This window comes from Maylandia zebra, linkage group LG9 (assembly GCF_041146795.1).
Source record: "Maylandia zebra isolate NMK-2024a linkage group LG9, Mzebra_GT3a, whole genome shotgun sequence".
In the NCBI taxonomy this organism is placed as follows: Eukaryota; Metazoa; Chordata; class Actinopteri; order Cichliformes; family Cichlidae; genus Maylandia; species Maylandia zebra.
The window spans coordinates 34,694,900-34,713,012 of NC_135175.1; the positions used below are offsets into that span (position 1 = coordinate 34,694,900).

The 18,113-nt window shown below is 41.6% G+C and overlaps 2 protein-coding genes across 3 annotated transcripts in view; both read left to right on the forward strand.

The window, feature by feature from the left end:
- The window catches only part of LOC143412345 (uncharacterized), a 140,755-nt gene that overhangs the window by 56,925 nt on the left and 65,717 nt on the right, over positions 1–18,113 (forward strand). The window lies entirely within an intron of this gene.
- Positions 1,857–14,699, forward strand: LOC112430834 (uncharacterized). Of its 2 annotated transcripts, none has more exons than XM_076888521.1 (4): positions 1,857–2,141; positions 11,110–11,185; positions 11,392–12,742; positions 14,287–14,699. In XM_076888521.1, the coding sequence occupies exons 2-3, from the start codon at positions 11,168–11,170 to the stop codon at positions 12,739–12,741; spliced, it is 1,368 nt and encodes a 455-aa protein (XP_076744636.1). In that variant the 5' UTR covers positions 1,857–2,141; positions 11,110–11,167; the 3' UTR covers position 12,742; positions 14,287–14,699. The 2 variants fall into 2 exon arrangements, with proteins under 2 accessions (XP_076744636.1, XP_076744637.1); XM_076888522.1 differs by lacking the exon at positions 1,857–2,141 and adding an exon at positions 9,768–9,880.

An 18,113-nucleotide genomic window follows, 5' to 3' on the forward strand; every position in this document is an offset into this window, starting at 1 on the left:
CATCAGGTACTGTAGCACCTTTTGTTCCTTCTTGAATTAAGTCTCAATCACAGAAAATGTGGCGCTCCGAAATAAAACTTACATTCAAACTTCATCATTTTCACTCTGTACCACTGCTCCTCATCAGGGCTGTGTCAAGCACAGTAAACATTTCAGTCGAGGCCTTGAGCCATAAAGAGACATCACGCACAGACATTCTTTTCATAACCAGACAATTTTAGACCTTGTTCCTTAAATCTACCTAAATGCCCCCTGGGTGACATAAAACACATTCTAAGTAATCAATGGCTTCTTGTAACAGATTCTGTATTTGGATGTTTGTGTGCAGCATTTCACATATCAGCATAAGCATTTGTTAGCAAAGCATTCTTCATTGCATCAGCGTGTGTGTGTGTGTGCATCACTCTTCATTGCACGAGCATGTGCACGTGTATTTGTGTGTGTCACTTCTCAGTGAATCAGCGTTTCGGTTTAGGTGTGTGTGTCATTTCTCACTCAATCAACGACTGCGCATGTGTTCATGTGTGTGTATCACTTCATTCTGGATCAGTGTGTGTGTGTGTGTGTGTGTGTGTGTGTGTGTGTGTGTGTGTGTGTGTGTGTGTGTGTGTGTGTGTGTGTGTGTGTGTTCATCACTTTCCTGTTTTTGTGTTTTGGGTAAACCACTGCCTGAAGCATACAGAGAAAAAACAAAAAACAAAACAAAAACAGACGAACAGGAAAATGATGTTGTGTTGGTTGTGAGGGAAGAAACACCAAGCCAGGTCCTGTGTCAGCCTTCCCTTCCCCCCCTTTTTTTTCTCACAATATAATCAACTCCTAGCCCACCAAGTTGACAGGACAACACAGATACATGTTTAAATTCTTAAGATCATGTTTAAACTCACAAAAGAGAATTTTCCTTCCTTCATTAATTACTTGTGTTGTTCAATCAGCAGAAAACCTCTCACAATTTGACTCTCTTAACCACTAAATTTATTGTTTCATCACTGGTTGGTCATACCAGTCTCTTTCTTTTCTTTCTTTTTTAAGTTGTTGTCCTACAACCCAGAGAGTTCATTTGTTAGTAGCATATAAACTTCACCATTTAATAACAGGTGTATTTTAAGTTCTCTCTCTCTGTGCCTCCCCAGGCCAAACATTGTTCAGACTTGTTATGATGGGGCTTATGGTCACATTCTTATGGGTACCAGCGCATCGTGGAGGTAAAGGAAATGAAATGGCAGATAGGACAGCAAAAGTCGCAACAAGGAGACCGATGGTAGATATGGTTATTAGTGTGAGTAGGACGGAGCTCAAGAGTACAGTACGATACAAAATGAAGGAAAGGTGGCAAAAGCAATGGGAGGAAGAGAGGAAAGGGCGATGGTTTTATAAAATCTAAAGGAAAGTGGGGAAAATGAGAAGTACAGGCCGAAACATGATAGAGGATACGATTATATCTCGACTGAGATTCGGACACACTGGTTCAAATAGCACCTTGTTTTTAATAGGTAAACACTGTACAGGGGAGTGACTGCAGTAGGGAACAGGAAACAATAGAACATGTTTCTTGAATTGTCAGAGGTTTGATATTGAAAGGAGACAACTGATCAAAAAGCTGGACGGTATGGAAGTGAAGTTGGACTTGATTGATCTGTTTCGCACGACCTCTTTAAGTGAAAGTTATCAGGCTGTATTTTGGTTTTTAAGGCAGACCCATTTGTTCGAGAGGATTTGATTTATTATTATTTATTTTTTTTTGTCTTTTCTGTCCACACTCCACACCAGTTAGTGGCGGTAATGCACCATTTTGCTGTTTGCCAACCGCCAGTAAACCCTATACGGCAGAAGAAGAAGAAGAAGAAGGGGGCGGAGCAAGATTTGTTAGCAGGAGAGGAGCCGAGCAGAGAGAGCTGCTTTGTCATGAAACGGGAGTAAAGTAGTGAACTTAGAGGAGAGAAACGAATTAAAGTATCGATCATAAACCACTACCAACGTCCTGATCGATATCTGCATCGATCTGCCCACCCTTGTCTCCTGGATCGTAGCTGAGATCAGCGTGAACCACGTGGGTCTCTGCTCCCTGATCTGTTTCCTGTGTTTGGAAAGAGTTGCAGCTTCATCGCGGAGTTTCTCTCGGTTTGTGGGCTCATCTAAAGGTAAGCACCGAGCTAACTTTACTGTGAGTTCAGTTCATGTTGAGTTTAGCTCCTGAATGAGGTCTTCTGCTGCTCTCCTCGGTGTCTGTTCACAGTTTATTGTGAACACGTTGAGAGAAGAGTGAGAGAGTGTTTGGAGAAAAACACCAACTAATCATTAGCTCAGCATGCTGGGAGAAGTTGGAGCAGAAAAGTCTTTTCATTGTCCCTGCAGCTGTTTTTCTGCCTGCACCAAACCTCTACTGCCTCGTTTCTATTTAAGTGATAACAGGAAGTCAGAGCGATCTGCTGCAGTATCAGGGTCACTATAACTTTATTGTCCAGCTGCTGTGGATGAACACATGAGAGGAAGTGAAATGCCTGGCTGACAACTGTATAAAACAAAAAGTACACACAATATTCGAGGCACACAGTGTGTTACACCCCTGAAAACGAGAAATATATCAACTTTTAAACACTTTTACCTGAAAACAGGGGAAAAGAATCACGAGAGTGATCATGACTCATGCACTAGTTTATTGCAGTGAAAATGAACAGAGACGTTTCACATTCTGTACTGCTAAATGTCACGTGGTGGAAGAAAAACACTAAATAATAAACCAAAACACTAAAGTGATTACAGGGCAGCTGTGGCTACAATGTAGCTGCCATTGCCAGTGTGTGAATGGGTGGATGACTGGATGTGTAAAGTGCTTTGGGGTCCTTAGGGACTGAGTAAAGCGCTATACAAATGCAGGCCATTTACCATCTTACCATATATGCCAGAACAGGTTTCCTGACAAAATGGCTGACAATAGCGGCGTTTTTAGTTCCTGCCGTTATCTTACTGGCCATTACACAGTACAAAACTGACGCTCAAAACCGCCACGTATATGCGCACAAATACAATGTTTCTAAACTCTTACAAAACAATGAAGGATTACCTCTTAAATATCTTAACAGTGTACACATGGGAAATATATCAACTTTTAAACACTTTTACCTGAAAACAGAGGGAAAAGAATCACGAGAGTGATCATGACTTGCGTCTCTCATGCAGTCGTTTATTGCAGTGAGGAGAACGCACGAAACTCTTAACCATTTTCTTACCATATTTACATTATTTTTTCCTTATATCAGCTGATATGAATTAGTATTAACTGAACAGTTTTATATGCAGTAGTCCTTCAACCTGGCACAAGTGCACACTGTGGGAATTTACGACTGTGCGTAAATCCCCCCTAATTTTGGTATGATCCGAGCTCAGACACTAAGCGACTGAGCGAAGGGGCGGGGCAGCTGCTGCCTGCGAGTGCGCTGTTGGAGAAACGCAGACAGAGCAGAACTGAAGTTTGAGCAGGTACCAAAGCAAATCATTCGTGCCGTACAAATAATGTAAATATGACGGTGTATCACGAAAGATTGATATCAAACTGATCACTTGACCAATATTACGTTACTTGCTCTTCAAGTGAATCAACAAATGGCAAAATGAAAAGCCGAACAACAACAATGCTGTTTTTTAGAGAGTCTTGGCTTACATGTGTGTTTATTTCATATTTTCAGTTGTTACCCTCCACGGCTAAATAAATCGGTTTCCGCTGTCTATTTTAATCACTTTCATCAAGTGTACATATGCACTAGGTTTATTGTTAATTAATAAGAAACTCCAGACGATTCCATTCTGAGCTGAAGAAGCTTCTGATTGGTTCGTAGAGTCCATGTGAGTAAACTGGTGGCACAGCTGTGGATGCATATAAGGCAAAACACAGAGCCTGTTTCTGTGACATGGGAACATCAAGAGATGTCAACAAAACACCAGGGCCCTATTTCAGGAAGCCAGTTTAGAAAACTCAGAGTGAAAAACGATACTCAGGGTTGAGTAACCCCGAACTGTCCAACTCGGAATATTCGGTTTCAGAAAGGCTGATAACAATCAGTTCAGTCAACGCGGAGTTGCTTTAATCCCAAGTGAAGCACGCGCATGAGGATACATAAAGCCCTGATTAGTGGAGCACAGATTAAGCGAGTCACCATGGAGACGGAGGGAAAGAAGGCGCGGTCAATGTATTTTACAGCGCTTGAGGCCGAAATTCTGATGGCAGCATATGCCGATAACATGCAAATTTTGCAGAAAAAAAGGTAACACAGCCTCAGCTGCAAAAGAAAGGGAGCATGCATGGCAAAACATAGCCGACAGAGTCAATGCGTGAGTGTTAATTTAAACACTGATCTAGGGATTTCCACCCATTTAACACGTTATTTTATCATATGTTATTTTATTTGTTATTTTATACATTTTATGTTGTGATGTGATGTGAGCGCAGGTGCAACCCAACAGGCCCCAAAGGTGCCTGGCAGCAAGTAAAAATTAAATATAAAAATATAGTCCAAACAGGTAAGGTGTAATTGTATTATGAGCCATAGTGCTTGGTCTGTTTGTCCCATGTAAATCAATTGCAGTTAGAGGCTACATTAATTTTCTTTCTGTAAGCACTTATTGAAATTATCTGAGCACATTACAAGTACATATTTGCTTACTCTGTATGCTCAAATGTGACCCCGTTATAGCCAACAGAAAAAAAGCGGAGGCCCGAAAAACAGGTGGGGGTCCTCCACCACCACCACTCACAGAGGCTGAGCAGTTGGCCCTCAGCCAAAACAGTGGGCGCCCTGTGGCCGAAGGCATCTCTGCGGGGACATCCTCTGAGTCAATAACCCCGCAAGACACAAGTGCCTACATAGGGGGTAAATTCAAAATAATACATGATGTGCATACATCCTTTCTTCACAGTCACCTTTGCAGTGCTGCTCATTCATTTGATAAACTCTTCACCATAATGAATTTGTTTGTAGTGAAGTTATTTTCCTACTGATTTTGCCTTCCCTCAGTCTTGGTTGTCTTTGAGAGCATAATGACAATGAAGTGTAAGGTGATAGGTATGTTTGTTAATTGCCATTTGGTCCCTTGTAAGTTATAAGTGACCTGTATAAACCTCATATTCTATCAGTTGATGGTGATGGTGTACTGCATCTGGTGCAGCCTCCTGTTGAGCCAGACCAACATGCAGTTGTGAGTAATACTCCACAGATTATATGAGTTTACAGTAGAACAGCAATGTTGTTTATTTCTTTACTACAGGAAAATAATGAAGAAACATTGACAGCTGTTACAGAGGAGGAAGCAACAGAGGCACTTTATGAGGTTCACATCTTTTAATACTTTGTGTACAGGAAACACAGGCGACCAATAAAGCCAGTTGAACAGAAAATCTGTTTATTCGTCTATCATCAATCAAACCCATCGAAGTCCTCATCCTCTGTGTCTGAATTGAACAGCTGCGCTAAATCTCCATCAAACATGCCAGGTTCACTTTCTTCACTGTCAGAGTCACTTTCCGTGCCGTGCGGCTCCTCGGAAATGATGCCGGCTTTTGCGAAAGCTCGAACAACAGTGCCAGCAGACATGTTAGCCCAAGCATCTACAATCCATTGGCAAATTGTGGCGTAACTCGCCCGGCGCTGCCTTCCACTCTTAGTGAAACTGTGGTCTCCACCGGTCATCCATCGCTCCCAGGCCACTCGCAGCCTTACTTTGAACAGGCGGTTCACACCGATGTCCAGCGGTTGGAGTTCCTTTGTCAGGCCTCCCGGAATGACAGCAAGCTCACAGTTCATTTGCTTCACAAGTTTTTTCACATCGGCTGTGAGATGGGCACGCATAGAGTCACAGATTAAGAGCGATGGTGATGCGTGGAAAAAACCACCTGGTCTCCTTACATACACCTCCCTCAGCCAGTCTTTCATCATTTCCTCATCCATCCAGCCCTTTTCATTTGCCTTAATGATGATTCCTGCTGGAAACTTCTCTTTAGGCAAAGTCTTTCGCTTAAAAATCACCATAGGCGGCAGTTTCTGTCCATTAGCATGGCAGCCAAGCACAACAGTGAAAGAAGACTTTTCGTACCCCGTTGTGCGTATCGCTACCGTGCTGGTCCCCTTCTTCTCCACAGTGTGACTCACCGGGATGTCAAAAGTGAGCGGGACCTCGTCCATGTTTGTGATGTGGCTGGGCTGGATGTTTTTGTCGCCGATGTGTTTGCTGCAGTAGGAGCGGAAGATGGCCAGCTTTTCCTTATAATCCGCTGGAAGTTGCTGCGCTACCGTAGTCCTGGTCCGGATGGAAAAATGGCACCGTTTCATAAAACGAAAGCACCAAGACGGACCTCCTTGGAAATGTTCAATGTTCATCTCTTCAGCTAGTGAAACTGCTTTTAGCCGAATGGTGACCGTCGAAACGCTTCTCCCGCTCGTTCTTTGCTCGATGATCCACCGCTCGAGTCTTTCCTCCAACTCGGGCCACCTCGCCTTATGTCCGCGGAAACTCAGCTGCGTTTTCTTGACCTGCCGGAGCTTGTTTTCCAGCTTCCTCCATTTGCGAACCATCGATTCGTTAATCTTAAATTCTCTCGCCGCTGCTCGATTTCCATGTTCCTCCGCGTAGCTGATGGCCTTCAGTTTAAACTGTGCTTCGTAAGCGTGTCTCTTTGCCATTTTCAGGGTTGTTAAAACAACGATGTCCTGCATAATGCACATACCTGTTCTTTTATACAGGTATGTGCGATTGTCCCGGTATATACGATCAACGCCCACACTTCAGCCTTTAACGTTCTCATGGTGTTCTCTACTACGTCCTCCTTACAACACATAGGGCGCGCCGCACTTTTTGAAGAAAATCTAAGACTTTTAAGTGCGCCTTATGGTCGTGAAAATACGGTAGCCAGATTATATCGCTGCTGTGGGCCCGGTTCAGGGTCAGGGTAAGGGGTAAGCAAATAGGGTAAACATGGATACCCCCTATCACCAAGCAAGTAGCCAGTAGAGCAGGGCGATATGGCCAAAAATATTTATCACGATATATATTTGAAAATTTGCGATAACGATATAACCGACGATATAATTGATGCGAGACAAAATACAACTCCACAACATTACTAGCGCAAAAAGACAACCTTCCATTTATTTTCACTTAAACAAGAAGCTGGTTTTTATGTACATTAAAGCTTTATAAAAATCTAACAGTGCAAATGCAAATTCCTTGCTGAAAGTTTAACCAAAAGGCATTTCCAGTAGAAATGGGCTGACATATCCTGAGCATAACCATGTATAATATCCACTGAAGTTAAAAAGAGGTGCTTTGCAACATTAAACTGCAGTGTGCAGTACGTATTTTTCGGACCATAAGGTGCACGGGATTATAAGGCACATTAAGCGAAACAAAGCAGTCAGATAAATCAAACTTTATTAAACTCATTCTTCTTGCTTCCTCCACTTCTGTACCATTGATTCATTAATGTTGAATTCTCTGGCAGCTGCTCTATTCCCTTGTTGTTGCAGTATATTAATGACTAACCTCGTATTGTGGATGGATTATCTCAGTTGTTCTCCTGACTGAAGTTTGGTCCGTTTACAGCATCCTGCCATGCGATTGCATTTGTTTCTAACCATGAAGAACCTTCACGTTAACTTTTATAAGTGGAAAAGTGTTAGTGTTCGTCCTCCAGCTTCACTGTTTATGTTATGCTAACATAGCTGTGTCGCTAGCGATCACGTAGCACATCATTATATACCAGCTAGCCCAACTTCAGTAACCCTACAAACGTCACTGCTGTTTAGTTTCCTGTCTTCATTTATGTTGGAAGTGATAGCAGAGCTGTACGTTTGATTTTTTTCAGAAATCTCTCAGTCAGAACATGCAATATCATGCTTAGGTAACTAGCGAAACTAGCGAGCTAACTTCCGCTAGCTTCCTGCTAACTTCTAACTCCGTTAAATGTAATAACTTTTGTTTTCATGGATGCCTGGAAGTTAAACTTTATAGTTACACCTGGTAAAGCAGCAATGCTGATCGTTTTATTAAAGATGAAAGAATTTAGACAGTTTTTAACTCTAAGTGATGCTGCAGTGTTGTTTGACCTGAAGTATACGGAGTTTAGGACCCAGATTACTCCCAGATTTAAGAGCATCTTAGTCCGACAAATATGACAATAACAACGGCCGCTTGCATGTTCTGCAAAAAAATGTGCTTTGTTGTGTATCTGACGGACAAACACCAAACCAGTTCCACATCACGGAAGTTGCACCATTTTTACAAACCAATTCTGGTTCATCTGTTTCACTCAACAATCGGCCATGTGCATATGAAAACAAAGGCACTGCGCATGCGCGTTTTACTCCCATTCTATCGCAATATTTCATTTTCCTATCATTGCCTAACATTATACCGGTATTACCGTGAACGGTATAATATGGCCCAGCCCTAGTAGCCAGTGAACTCTCCTAAGACAGAAGGATACACTTCTGAAGCAATTGGTCTTTATATATTTTAAAGTATTCTCAACTCACCATGTCCACATTTTGTGCTCAGTGTACATTCACGGAATATTTGTGAGTCATGGACAGAGCCTGGCCACTTGGCTTCCACATTTGTGATAATGTTGGCAGCATCACATATGATCTTCACAGTGCAGAGAACACAAATTAGCATCCATTACTATAATGAAATAATTTGTTAGTTTGAAATGCTACAGGGAACTATGTACCTGTACATTAATGCTGTGGAAAGACTTCCTGTTCACATAGTCTCCTTCATTTACTGAAGGAGCAATGATTGGAATGTGAGTGCCATCTGTACAGCCAATCACGCCTGGGAACCGTGAAAATAAATGTAAAATTTAAGTAGTAGTCCAAGTATCACCACATCATAAATTAAGTTTTGGTCATCCTGATACCTGCAACTTTGTGGCATCCCTCTTTGATGAATCTTGTGGGTCTATGACCGGGGAACACCACAAACGAGTACAGGAGACGTTTCAGTGCAACTGTAACATTCCTGACTGCCCGACAGACGGTAGCCTTGGAAACGTGCTCAGCGTCACCAATATTATACAGAAAGCTCCCGTTTGCAAAAAACCGAAGTGCAATACAAATAATATGTAATGAACTGAGAGCATGTCCGCGATGTCACATGCGTAATATATGGCCTGAGGATGTTATCCAAATAAATTATAGATTGTGCTGAGAAACGGTAACGTTCGCACAGAAACTCATCAGGAAATGATAAAATGTCCAAACGCGCTCTGATCACTCTCTCCCGGCGGAGAGCTCTGCGGAGAATTTGGGCTTCACGATCTACTGGCTCTTCAAGGACGGGGCACGCCATGTCCGACACTTCCTACTGTCAGGTTTCCGACAAAGGGGCGGAGACAGTCAGGGTTAGTTGTAGTAAACCTGCTAGGGGGCAGGTTAGCTTCACGGAGTGTGTCGTCATAGTGACTCACTCAGGATTCATCTGAACTCGCTTTGTGAACCCGAAAACCCAGAGTTTTCGTTAACTCAGGGTATACTTACTCAGATTTTCCACTAAACCGGCTTCCTGAAATAGGGCCCAGGAAGACAACTGTGGAGCTCCATAAGTGTGGCTCAAGTTTGAATACAATTTGGTGCCATTTACAATTAATACAGATAGTTTCTCTCTTTACTCTTAAAGTTAACAAATGTGTTTTTTATATTTATCAATCTAAAAAAAATAAACATTTAGTCTGATTTGATGTTACAATTAAGAAAGTGTTTTTATCCGAAGAGTGTGTAAATATCTGGTTTCCACTGTATATTTGATGATGTTGGTGTTTGGCTTGATTGTTAGCACAGAGAGGGAGAGAGAGGAGAATGAGGACAGAACAGAGATGGAACAAGAGCAGGTGAGACACACATGTCAGTCCAGGAGTGGGCAATCTCAGTCCACGAGGGCCGGTGTCCCTGCAGGTTTTAGATCTCACCTTGGGTCAACACACCTGAATCACATGATTAGTTCGTTACCAGCCTCTGGAGAACTTCCGGACATGTTGAGGGGCTAATTTAGCCATTTAAATCAGCTGTGTTGGTTCGAGGACACATCTAAAACCTGCAGGGACACCGGCTCTCGTGGACTGAGATTGCCCACCCCTGTGTTAGTCAAATGGTTGTTTACCAAAAGTATCACTGTATCATAGGTCCTCATGTATCTCGTACCTAGTGTTTCTTTTTAGGTTTGTTATTTTTCAAATTCTATATTTATTAAGTTATGCAGCTTGTTTGCACAACAAGGCTAAATAATTATATAAACTTTTCTCAATCTAAATAGTGGACTTTGGTAGAATTAAAAAATAAGTGTAGTTCAGGTCTATGATGATTTTTAGTTCTACTATCATCTAGTTCTGATTCTGGTTCTGTCTTGGTTAAATCCTCATTAGTCCTGTTTTAATTCCGGATCAGTTCTGGGTCTGGTTGAATTGGGGTTTAGTCCGCGTGTCATGATACAGCCCTGGTTTTGTTCTGCCTTGCCTGCCAAAACGGAGCCTATTAATCTTTCAGTCATTTCTAAACCCCCCACCCCCCACCCCACCCTTTAGGGCTAAGCCCTGGGTGTATCAAATGTCTGCCTCCGCCTCTGCCTGAAACACTTCCTGCTTTTCCAGCCTCAGGCTCCTTTAGCTTAGCTGTGAACCAGAGCTGGTCAGTATTCTAACTCACCCTGGTGTGTGATGCTGTGCAGCTTCCTCACAGATGCTGATGTTACAGGACGTCACAGCATCTCTATAATAATCCAAACTGTTGGTAACAATCCTGAAAACCTCCCAGTCGGTGCAGTCCAGACACACCTGCAGATTCTCCACAGCCTCATCAGTCCACTGCTTGAGTGTCTTCACAAAAGCTTTAGACAGTTTCAGTTTGTGCCTGTTTGCAGGGATCAAGTGAACCGTGACATGGTCTGAGAATCTTGATGTAGTTTGAGATGATGATACTCTATCAGCTCACCTTCTGTTTTGTAGAGTATTTTTTATCCATTTTGTTTAATAAAATCTATGAGGTTCAAATGAAGCACCAAACTGCAGTTACTCAGTGGAGGTTCATTACTGCAGTTTCTCACCACTGTTGTTAACTGTTCCAGCTGATCATCAGGAGGAGACGAGCCATTTAGACTCAGCTCAGCCACTACAGAGGAAACAATGACTTCAACCCAAAAGGTGAGCAAGAATATCTCTGTTATTGAACCTGTGTGCAAGTTACAACTCTCATTGTAGCTCATAATTGTAATGTCATACTATCACTAGAAGGTGGTGGTAACACACCTACGACGTGTTTGTTGACATCTTTGATTCCACTAATGGAGTCAGTTTGTTCCACGACTGCATTTCACTCACTGCCTCTGTTTGTATCTCTGTCACTGCAGGACCAACATGGAGCGAGAAGTCAGCGCTCTCAGGAGGCCGACAAACCTCACAGAAGAAAGGGGCAGAAAAAATACAGCTGTGACGAGTGTGGGAAGAATTTTACCCTGGCTGGAAACTTAAAAAAACACAAAGTCATCCACAGTGGAGTTAAAGCTTACATCTGTAAGTTGTGTGGAAAATCTTTCAACCGGGCTGGAAGCTTAAAAACACACCAACTCATCCACAGTGGAGTTAAAGCATACAGCTGTGACTTGTGTGGAAAATCTTTTACTTTGGCTGCTAACTTAAAAAGACACCATCTCATCCACAGTGGAATTAAACCGTACACCTGTGACTTGTGTGGAAAATCGTTTACTCACGCTGAAAGCTTAAAAACACACCGACTCATCCACAGTGGAGTTAAAGCATACAGCTGTGACTTGTGTGGAAAAAGTTTTACTTTTGCTGCTAACTTAAAAAGACACCATCTCATCCACAGTGGAATTAAACCGTACACCTGTGACTTGTGTGGAAAATCTTTTGCCCACGCTGGAAACTTACAAACACACCAACTTATCCACAGTAGATTTAAAGCATACAGCTGTGACTTGTGTGGAAAGTCTTTTGCCCACGCTGGAAGCTTAAAAACACACCAGCTCGTCCACAGTGGAGTTAAAGCTTACACCTGTGACTTGTGTGGAAAATCTTTTGCCCACGCTGAAAGCTTAAAAAGACACCAACTCATCCACAGTGGAGTTAAAGCGTACACCTGTGACTTTTGTGGAAAATCTTATACCCACGCTGAAAGCTTAAAAAGACACCAACTCATCCACAGTGGAGTTAAAGCATACACCTGTGACTTATGTGGAAAATCTTTTACCCAGGCTGGAAACTTACAAACACACCAACTCATCCACAGTGGAGTTAAAGCATACACCTGTGACTTGTGTGGAAAATCTTTTACCCAGGCTGGAAGCTTAAAAAGACACCAACTCAGCCACAGTGGAGTTAAAGCATACAGTTGTGATCAGTGTGGTAAAGCTTTTACTCACAGTGGCCTCTTACAGCGTCATCAAGTTATCCACTCTGGATTTAAGGCGTACAGCTGCCACATATGTGGAAAAACCTTCCACTTGCTAGGCAGCCTAAATATTCACCTCCGCATTCATACTGGAAATGACGTTTACTGCTGTGATCAGTGTGGGAAACTGTTTGTGAGATATAAAGACTTAGAACGCCACATGTTTACCCACACTGTGGGGAGACCTTATAAATGTGACCTGTGTGAGAAGACTTTTAAAGCGCCACGTTACCTTAAAATCCACCAACAGAGCCACACCAGAAAGAAACTGCAAGTGCAGTTACTGTGAGGTATGTATGTATATTATTATCTTCTTGTTTAAGACTGACTGTTTCGTTCAACTGTGCTCATTAAATTGTGTTCGAATGTTAGTAATTCTACTGGACTCAATTTTGGAATTTTGGAAACAGTGCATTTAGATAATGACTGAAACCAGCCCACTGAAGGAACAATGTGCTGGGAGTTCAGTTCCTTAAGCTTAATTATGCAGATTCTCATGACCATTGATCAACAACCACTGACCATTATGCAAATGTACTGTTTATAAGATTGGGGGAAACTTGCAGTCAGCTGAGACTGAAGGAGTCACTTGGATGAGTGACGAAACGTTTCTCCCACAAAATTATATGTCCAGATGAACAGAATCAATTTTTGGAGGTTTACTTACCTGGATGATTGAGCATGCATCAAGATGGGTTGACAATGTTTCTTTCTCGCTGATATAACGGGACACCTCAACGAGTTACAAAATATGATCCCCAGATAACACAACTTTCAAATACAAAGCAGCGGCAGGGATCACATTAATCTGCAAATCCTTGTTTAAAGATAAGTCATATTAGCCCAGTTTATTTTTTCTTATCATTGTTTTTGGGGCGAATGTGGCTCAAGAGTTGGCAGTTCTTCTTGTAATCGGAAGGTTGCCGGTTCGAGCCCCGGCTCCGACAGTCTCGGTCGTTGTGTCCTTGGGCAAAACACTTCACCCGTTGCCTACTGGTGTTGGCCAGAGGGCCCGGTGGCGCTAGTGTCCGGCAGCCTCGCCTCTGTCAGCGCGCCCAAGGCAGCTGTGGCTACAATGTAGCTGCCATCACCAGTGTGTGAATGGGTGGATGACTGAATGCAGTGTCAAGGTCCATAGGGATTAAGTAAAGCGCTATACAGGCCATTTACCATTGTTGTGAGGCGACCATTAATAGCATCTGCATTTTCTGTTTGTATAGTTCCTTTGCTGTTATGGTGTTCTTGTTATGGATAAAAAAATTTTTTTTGAAATATAGCAAATCTATTTCTATGAAGTTGTTCTATATAGTGTGTAAGATAAGATGACCTTTATTAGTCCCACAGGTGGGAAATTTGTCTCGTTACAGCAAAAGTGCAAAGTTATGTAGCACTTAGCAGTTATGTAACTGTTGATATGCAGCATTATTAAATTTATTGTTAATGCAATTGTTGATATGGTAAATTGACTTTTGAGGAAATTTTAGATGGCACTCATCATCAGAAAGGTTGCCTACCACTGGTAGAAAGGTTGCTCTACAACAAAGACATTTATTGAGTCTCAGTACCAGGTCACTTTACTCTAGCATGCAAAGTGCTTTACCGTGTTGTAAAAAGCACCTTGAGTGCTCAGGCAGAGTAAAAAAGTGCTTTATAAGAATCAATCCATTTTACTTGTATTTACTAAATGAACAACGGGAGGGTCATCTAACTAAAACCAATCAGTGTATCCCACCTGACCCCCTCAGAATCAGCTTACTTTTTATTTCAGGCCACTTTCAGAATTAAAATGTTGAAGGAATTCCCTGACTTACACTGTCTTTGTGTCTTTGTTTAGAAGCAGACCGACACAGAAGGATCCAGTTCTCAACCCTGTCATCACTGTGGTGGTGGGAAAGAGTTTCACTGTGACCTTTTGTGGAAAAACTTTCACTCTGCAACAGACCCTAAAAATCTGGACTTCTTTAAATTGCTTGAAGATTATTTCACCTCTCAACCGAGAATCTTCTTCAGGTCTAAGGTCAAATGGTGGAGAGTTCCAGATTTAAGCTCTGTGGGAGCGTCCCCCTTAGAGGGACCTCCTAATGATCCTCTACCTAATCACACAAGAGAAGGTGTGAAAACGGGTGTAGGTAGGATACAATTTATACAAGGAGTATAAAAGAGGTGATATTTTTGTCAATGCTGGTGTGAAGATTGTGCTGTTTTGATTGCTTTGCAAATATTCATTTCAATAAATCCAAGGAAATATTTGGTTTCAACGTTCAGTTTATTTTTAGGAAATATTCCAACAGTTAAGTGTTGATAAATGAACTTGAGTCTCTAAAAATGGGCTAAAGGAGATGTGAAGTGCAAACATATGTACATTGTGTGTAATGGGATTTGGCAAGATTGAGAGATCTCCCGGATATAAAGAAAAATGTAAATACGAGACTGACAAAAAAATTGATAATAAAGACTTAATAAAGCAAAACACTGGATGGTACAGCTCATGAAGGCACAAACATGGCCTGCTACTGGATGTGTGAGAGGCAGAGAGAAGGGGACGGGCTCCCAGACATCGCAGTGAAGGTCAAAGATGAAAATAAGACATGCAGAGAGAAGTCACTCACTGTCTGTGCATGTTAGGAATATAGTGATTAAATAAAGTTCATTTAGTGAATTTTTTTTTTAATTTTTTTTATATATATATACATTGCAATGGTTCTCATTAAGAGTTGGCCCTCCATGTAATAATGGGTAAAAGAGTGAATTTGGCTCTATGATTGAACTGAATTATTGAGACTGACATGTAGAGCTGCAGAGGGATTTCCAAACATGCTTAGATATCATAGCCAGTTTAAGTCAGGGTGCAATTTTCCTGCGCCAAATTAGTCTGAACAGAATATCCTAGACTTATATAGTAAGTACAAAATTACAGGCTGAGAATTGTTAGATAATAGTGTAACCCATGTGAAATACAGGTCCGTAAAATCCCCCCCCCCCCTTCTTTTTTTTATCTAAGGCTATAGCCTGTTATTGTCAGAAGGGGGTGCTGTAATGCAGTTTTGTGTTCTGACAACCGTGCGTCTAGTGCGCAGGAAGCATTACCTGTCTCTTCCTATGAGATCTTCCCTCTCTGATGGCAGTCAAGTGTGTGTCGGAGCTCACCGAAAAGTATTTGGTAACCTGATTAATGAGACCAGATTGTTTTACGTATAAATGCTAATAAGCTACTCTTTTATTAGGCCCCGAACTCTGACCACAAAGGGAATAACGTCTGTCCAGTTATTTGTGTTGGAATATCCCAGTGAGTGACATGCCGTTTGTTCATCAAATTTGGTGTGTTGTTTTACTTTTCTTGTTGTTCTTCACAGTGTGTTATAAGTGTTGAATGCTTTGAGCTAAAGGTGTTTTACTGCCGATGCTAGCTGCTAATAGCTGTTAGCTACCCTACCCCCACGAAGCCATATTCCGATCGGGGAGGTATTCGGATAGAAGCACTAGCTCTGTTTATATTAGAATGGTTAAGTCTTAATAGAAATGAGCATATTTCAAGTTCATTAGTACTTGCACTGTGAATTAAGTTACCTTTGCTTGTTAGCCTTACGGATGAATGTCACCTTGATTGCAATGACTATTTACATTACTGTTTAAGCTGCTGATGTTCTTTATTGTGATAAAATAGTTGATACTGGTACAAACAAGTTACTGTAACTCTTGTAACTTGGTAAAGCTAAATGGAATGCCATTTGTTATTAATACATTTGGAAAAGAAGTTCATGAGCTCATGTTAAGAACACAAGATGGAAAAGAAATTCATTGTTCTGCACTGTTTGTGTAGATTGGTTTTTTGAACTACTAGAAAGGATTCTGGAGAACCACTGACGGCGAGAACAGCCCAAATGAGATCCTGAATGATCATGAAATGATGTGGCCAGCCATGCGATCGGATTGTAGGATTTGCCTGAGAAACTGATTCAAGCATCCCTGTATTTCAGACAAGCCCTATCCCAGATAATAGGGTTTGCACACTGACACTTCCGCTACAGTACACCTGTTTGGGTTTCAACAACTTTAAAGGACAATTCAGACTGGACAATTCAAACTTCACAACGGGAACACTTCCATCCGTTTTATTCATTCAAAAGAGTTCTGATACAATTCAGTATAAGTCTTTCATTCGACTGTCTTTATTTTATTTGGTTCTGCTTTATATCTATTCACCTTTAAAATGCACTATTAGTGTGCAGTTTGGTTTATTGTGCTGTATATGTTTATGAATGGTACTGAGGCAATAAAGGTCTCAGTTGTTCATTTCCAAGCCAATTCCTTTTGTGAGTCTCCAAAACAAAACCTCCTTCTGAACCTAGTAAGATGTTTAGGGTCTCTATTTGAAGTGAAAGTGTACTGGTCCTGAGTAGAGGTGCTACACAAATGTGGCGCACCAGCCAGGAGGTTTAATTCCTTTTATTTTTGGAAGTTTAGCAACTGGTGCTTTCATGCCTTTTGGGTCAAATCATTACATTTGTCAATGACATTCTGGGTTGGAGTAATAAGAACATGGATGTAATCCAAACTGAAGGTGTCAAAGTACCTAACTCTGTCCTAGTAGGAGGGTAACAGGTGATGAGGTTGACAATGAGGTTATTGATTACTTAGGGTAGTTTGGTTCCATTGGAAGAGTAATTAAAATAACTAGCACAGAGGCACATTTTAAAAACACAGCCATTGTGGAGTTCCAATCAGGTGAACCAGTCCAGTTCCTTAAGGATAGCTTACCTTGCAAAAGACAAAGCCATAACCCAAGTGTTGTCCATCATATCCAGCTTCTGTCTGGCTGTATGCTGCAGACAGGGGTTCGTGTTTAATCCATTCTTACCTAACTGAACTAAAAGGTCTTGCCGAACTGAGTGGTGCAGATTTTGAGGTTTTATTAGGTGAGCTGGCCAAAATGAAGAAGTCCACTGAGAGTAACCCCACAGTTGGACCAAATGCATCAGTGCCTAGTCAAAATCCGCAGTTCACTAGTGACACAGACTGAGATGAACCAACCATCATTGAGGATCAAAGTCCTGTTAAATTGGGCAGTGGTTCAACCCACTCGCCTGAGCATGGCTCTCACTCATCCTCTCCAAGTGTAGAGGTGACTGCCTCGCACAGAACAACCACTATCTACTTACCACCTGAACAGCTCACTCCACCTGAAGTACAGAGAGTAGTAGTTGAGGATGTCATTATGAACAATGAAATGCCTTCTCAAGGTCACGCAAAGGCCCTTCTCGGAGAAAACCCCTTGCTCTACTTTCGAAGCTGATTATGATACGTGGCGCAACAATGTTGAATTCCCCCTCACAGATCGTACCATATCTGACAAACTTAAGGTAACGAAAATAGTTGAGAGCCTTCTTCCGCCAACTGCTGACATTGCAAAGCACTGTGGTCCTAACGCTTCATGATTATATCAGCCTTCTTCAATCAATCAATCAAAATTTATTTATATAGCACATTTTTAAGACCGAAGTACACCAAAGTGCTTTCCAGTAAAATTGCAGTACAAATAAAATCACAATAAAATATAAATTACAAATATCTAAAATATAAGATAATTCCATAATCTAAATACAGAGCCAGATGTAAATTACCCTAATTCGCCTTAAATGCCAGATCAAACAAATACGTTTT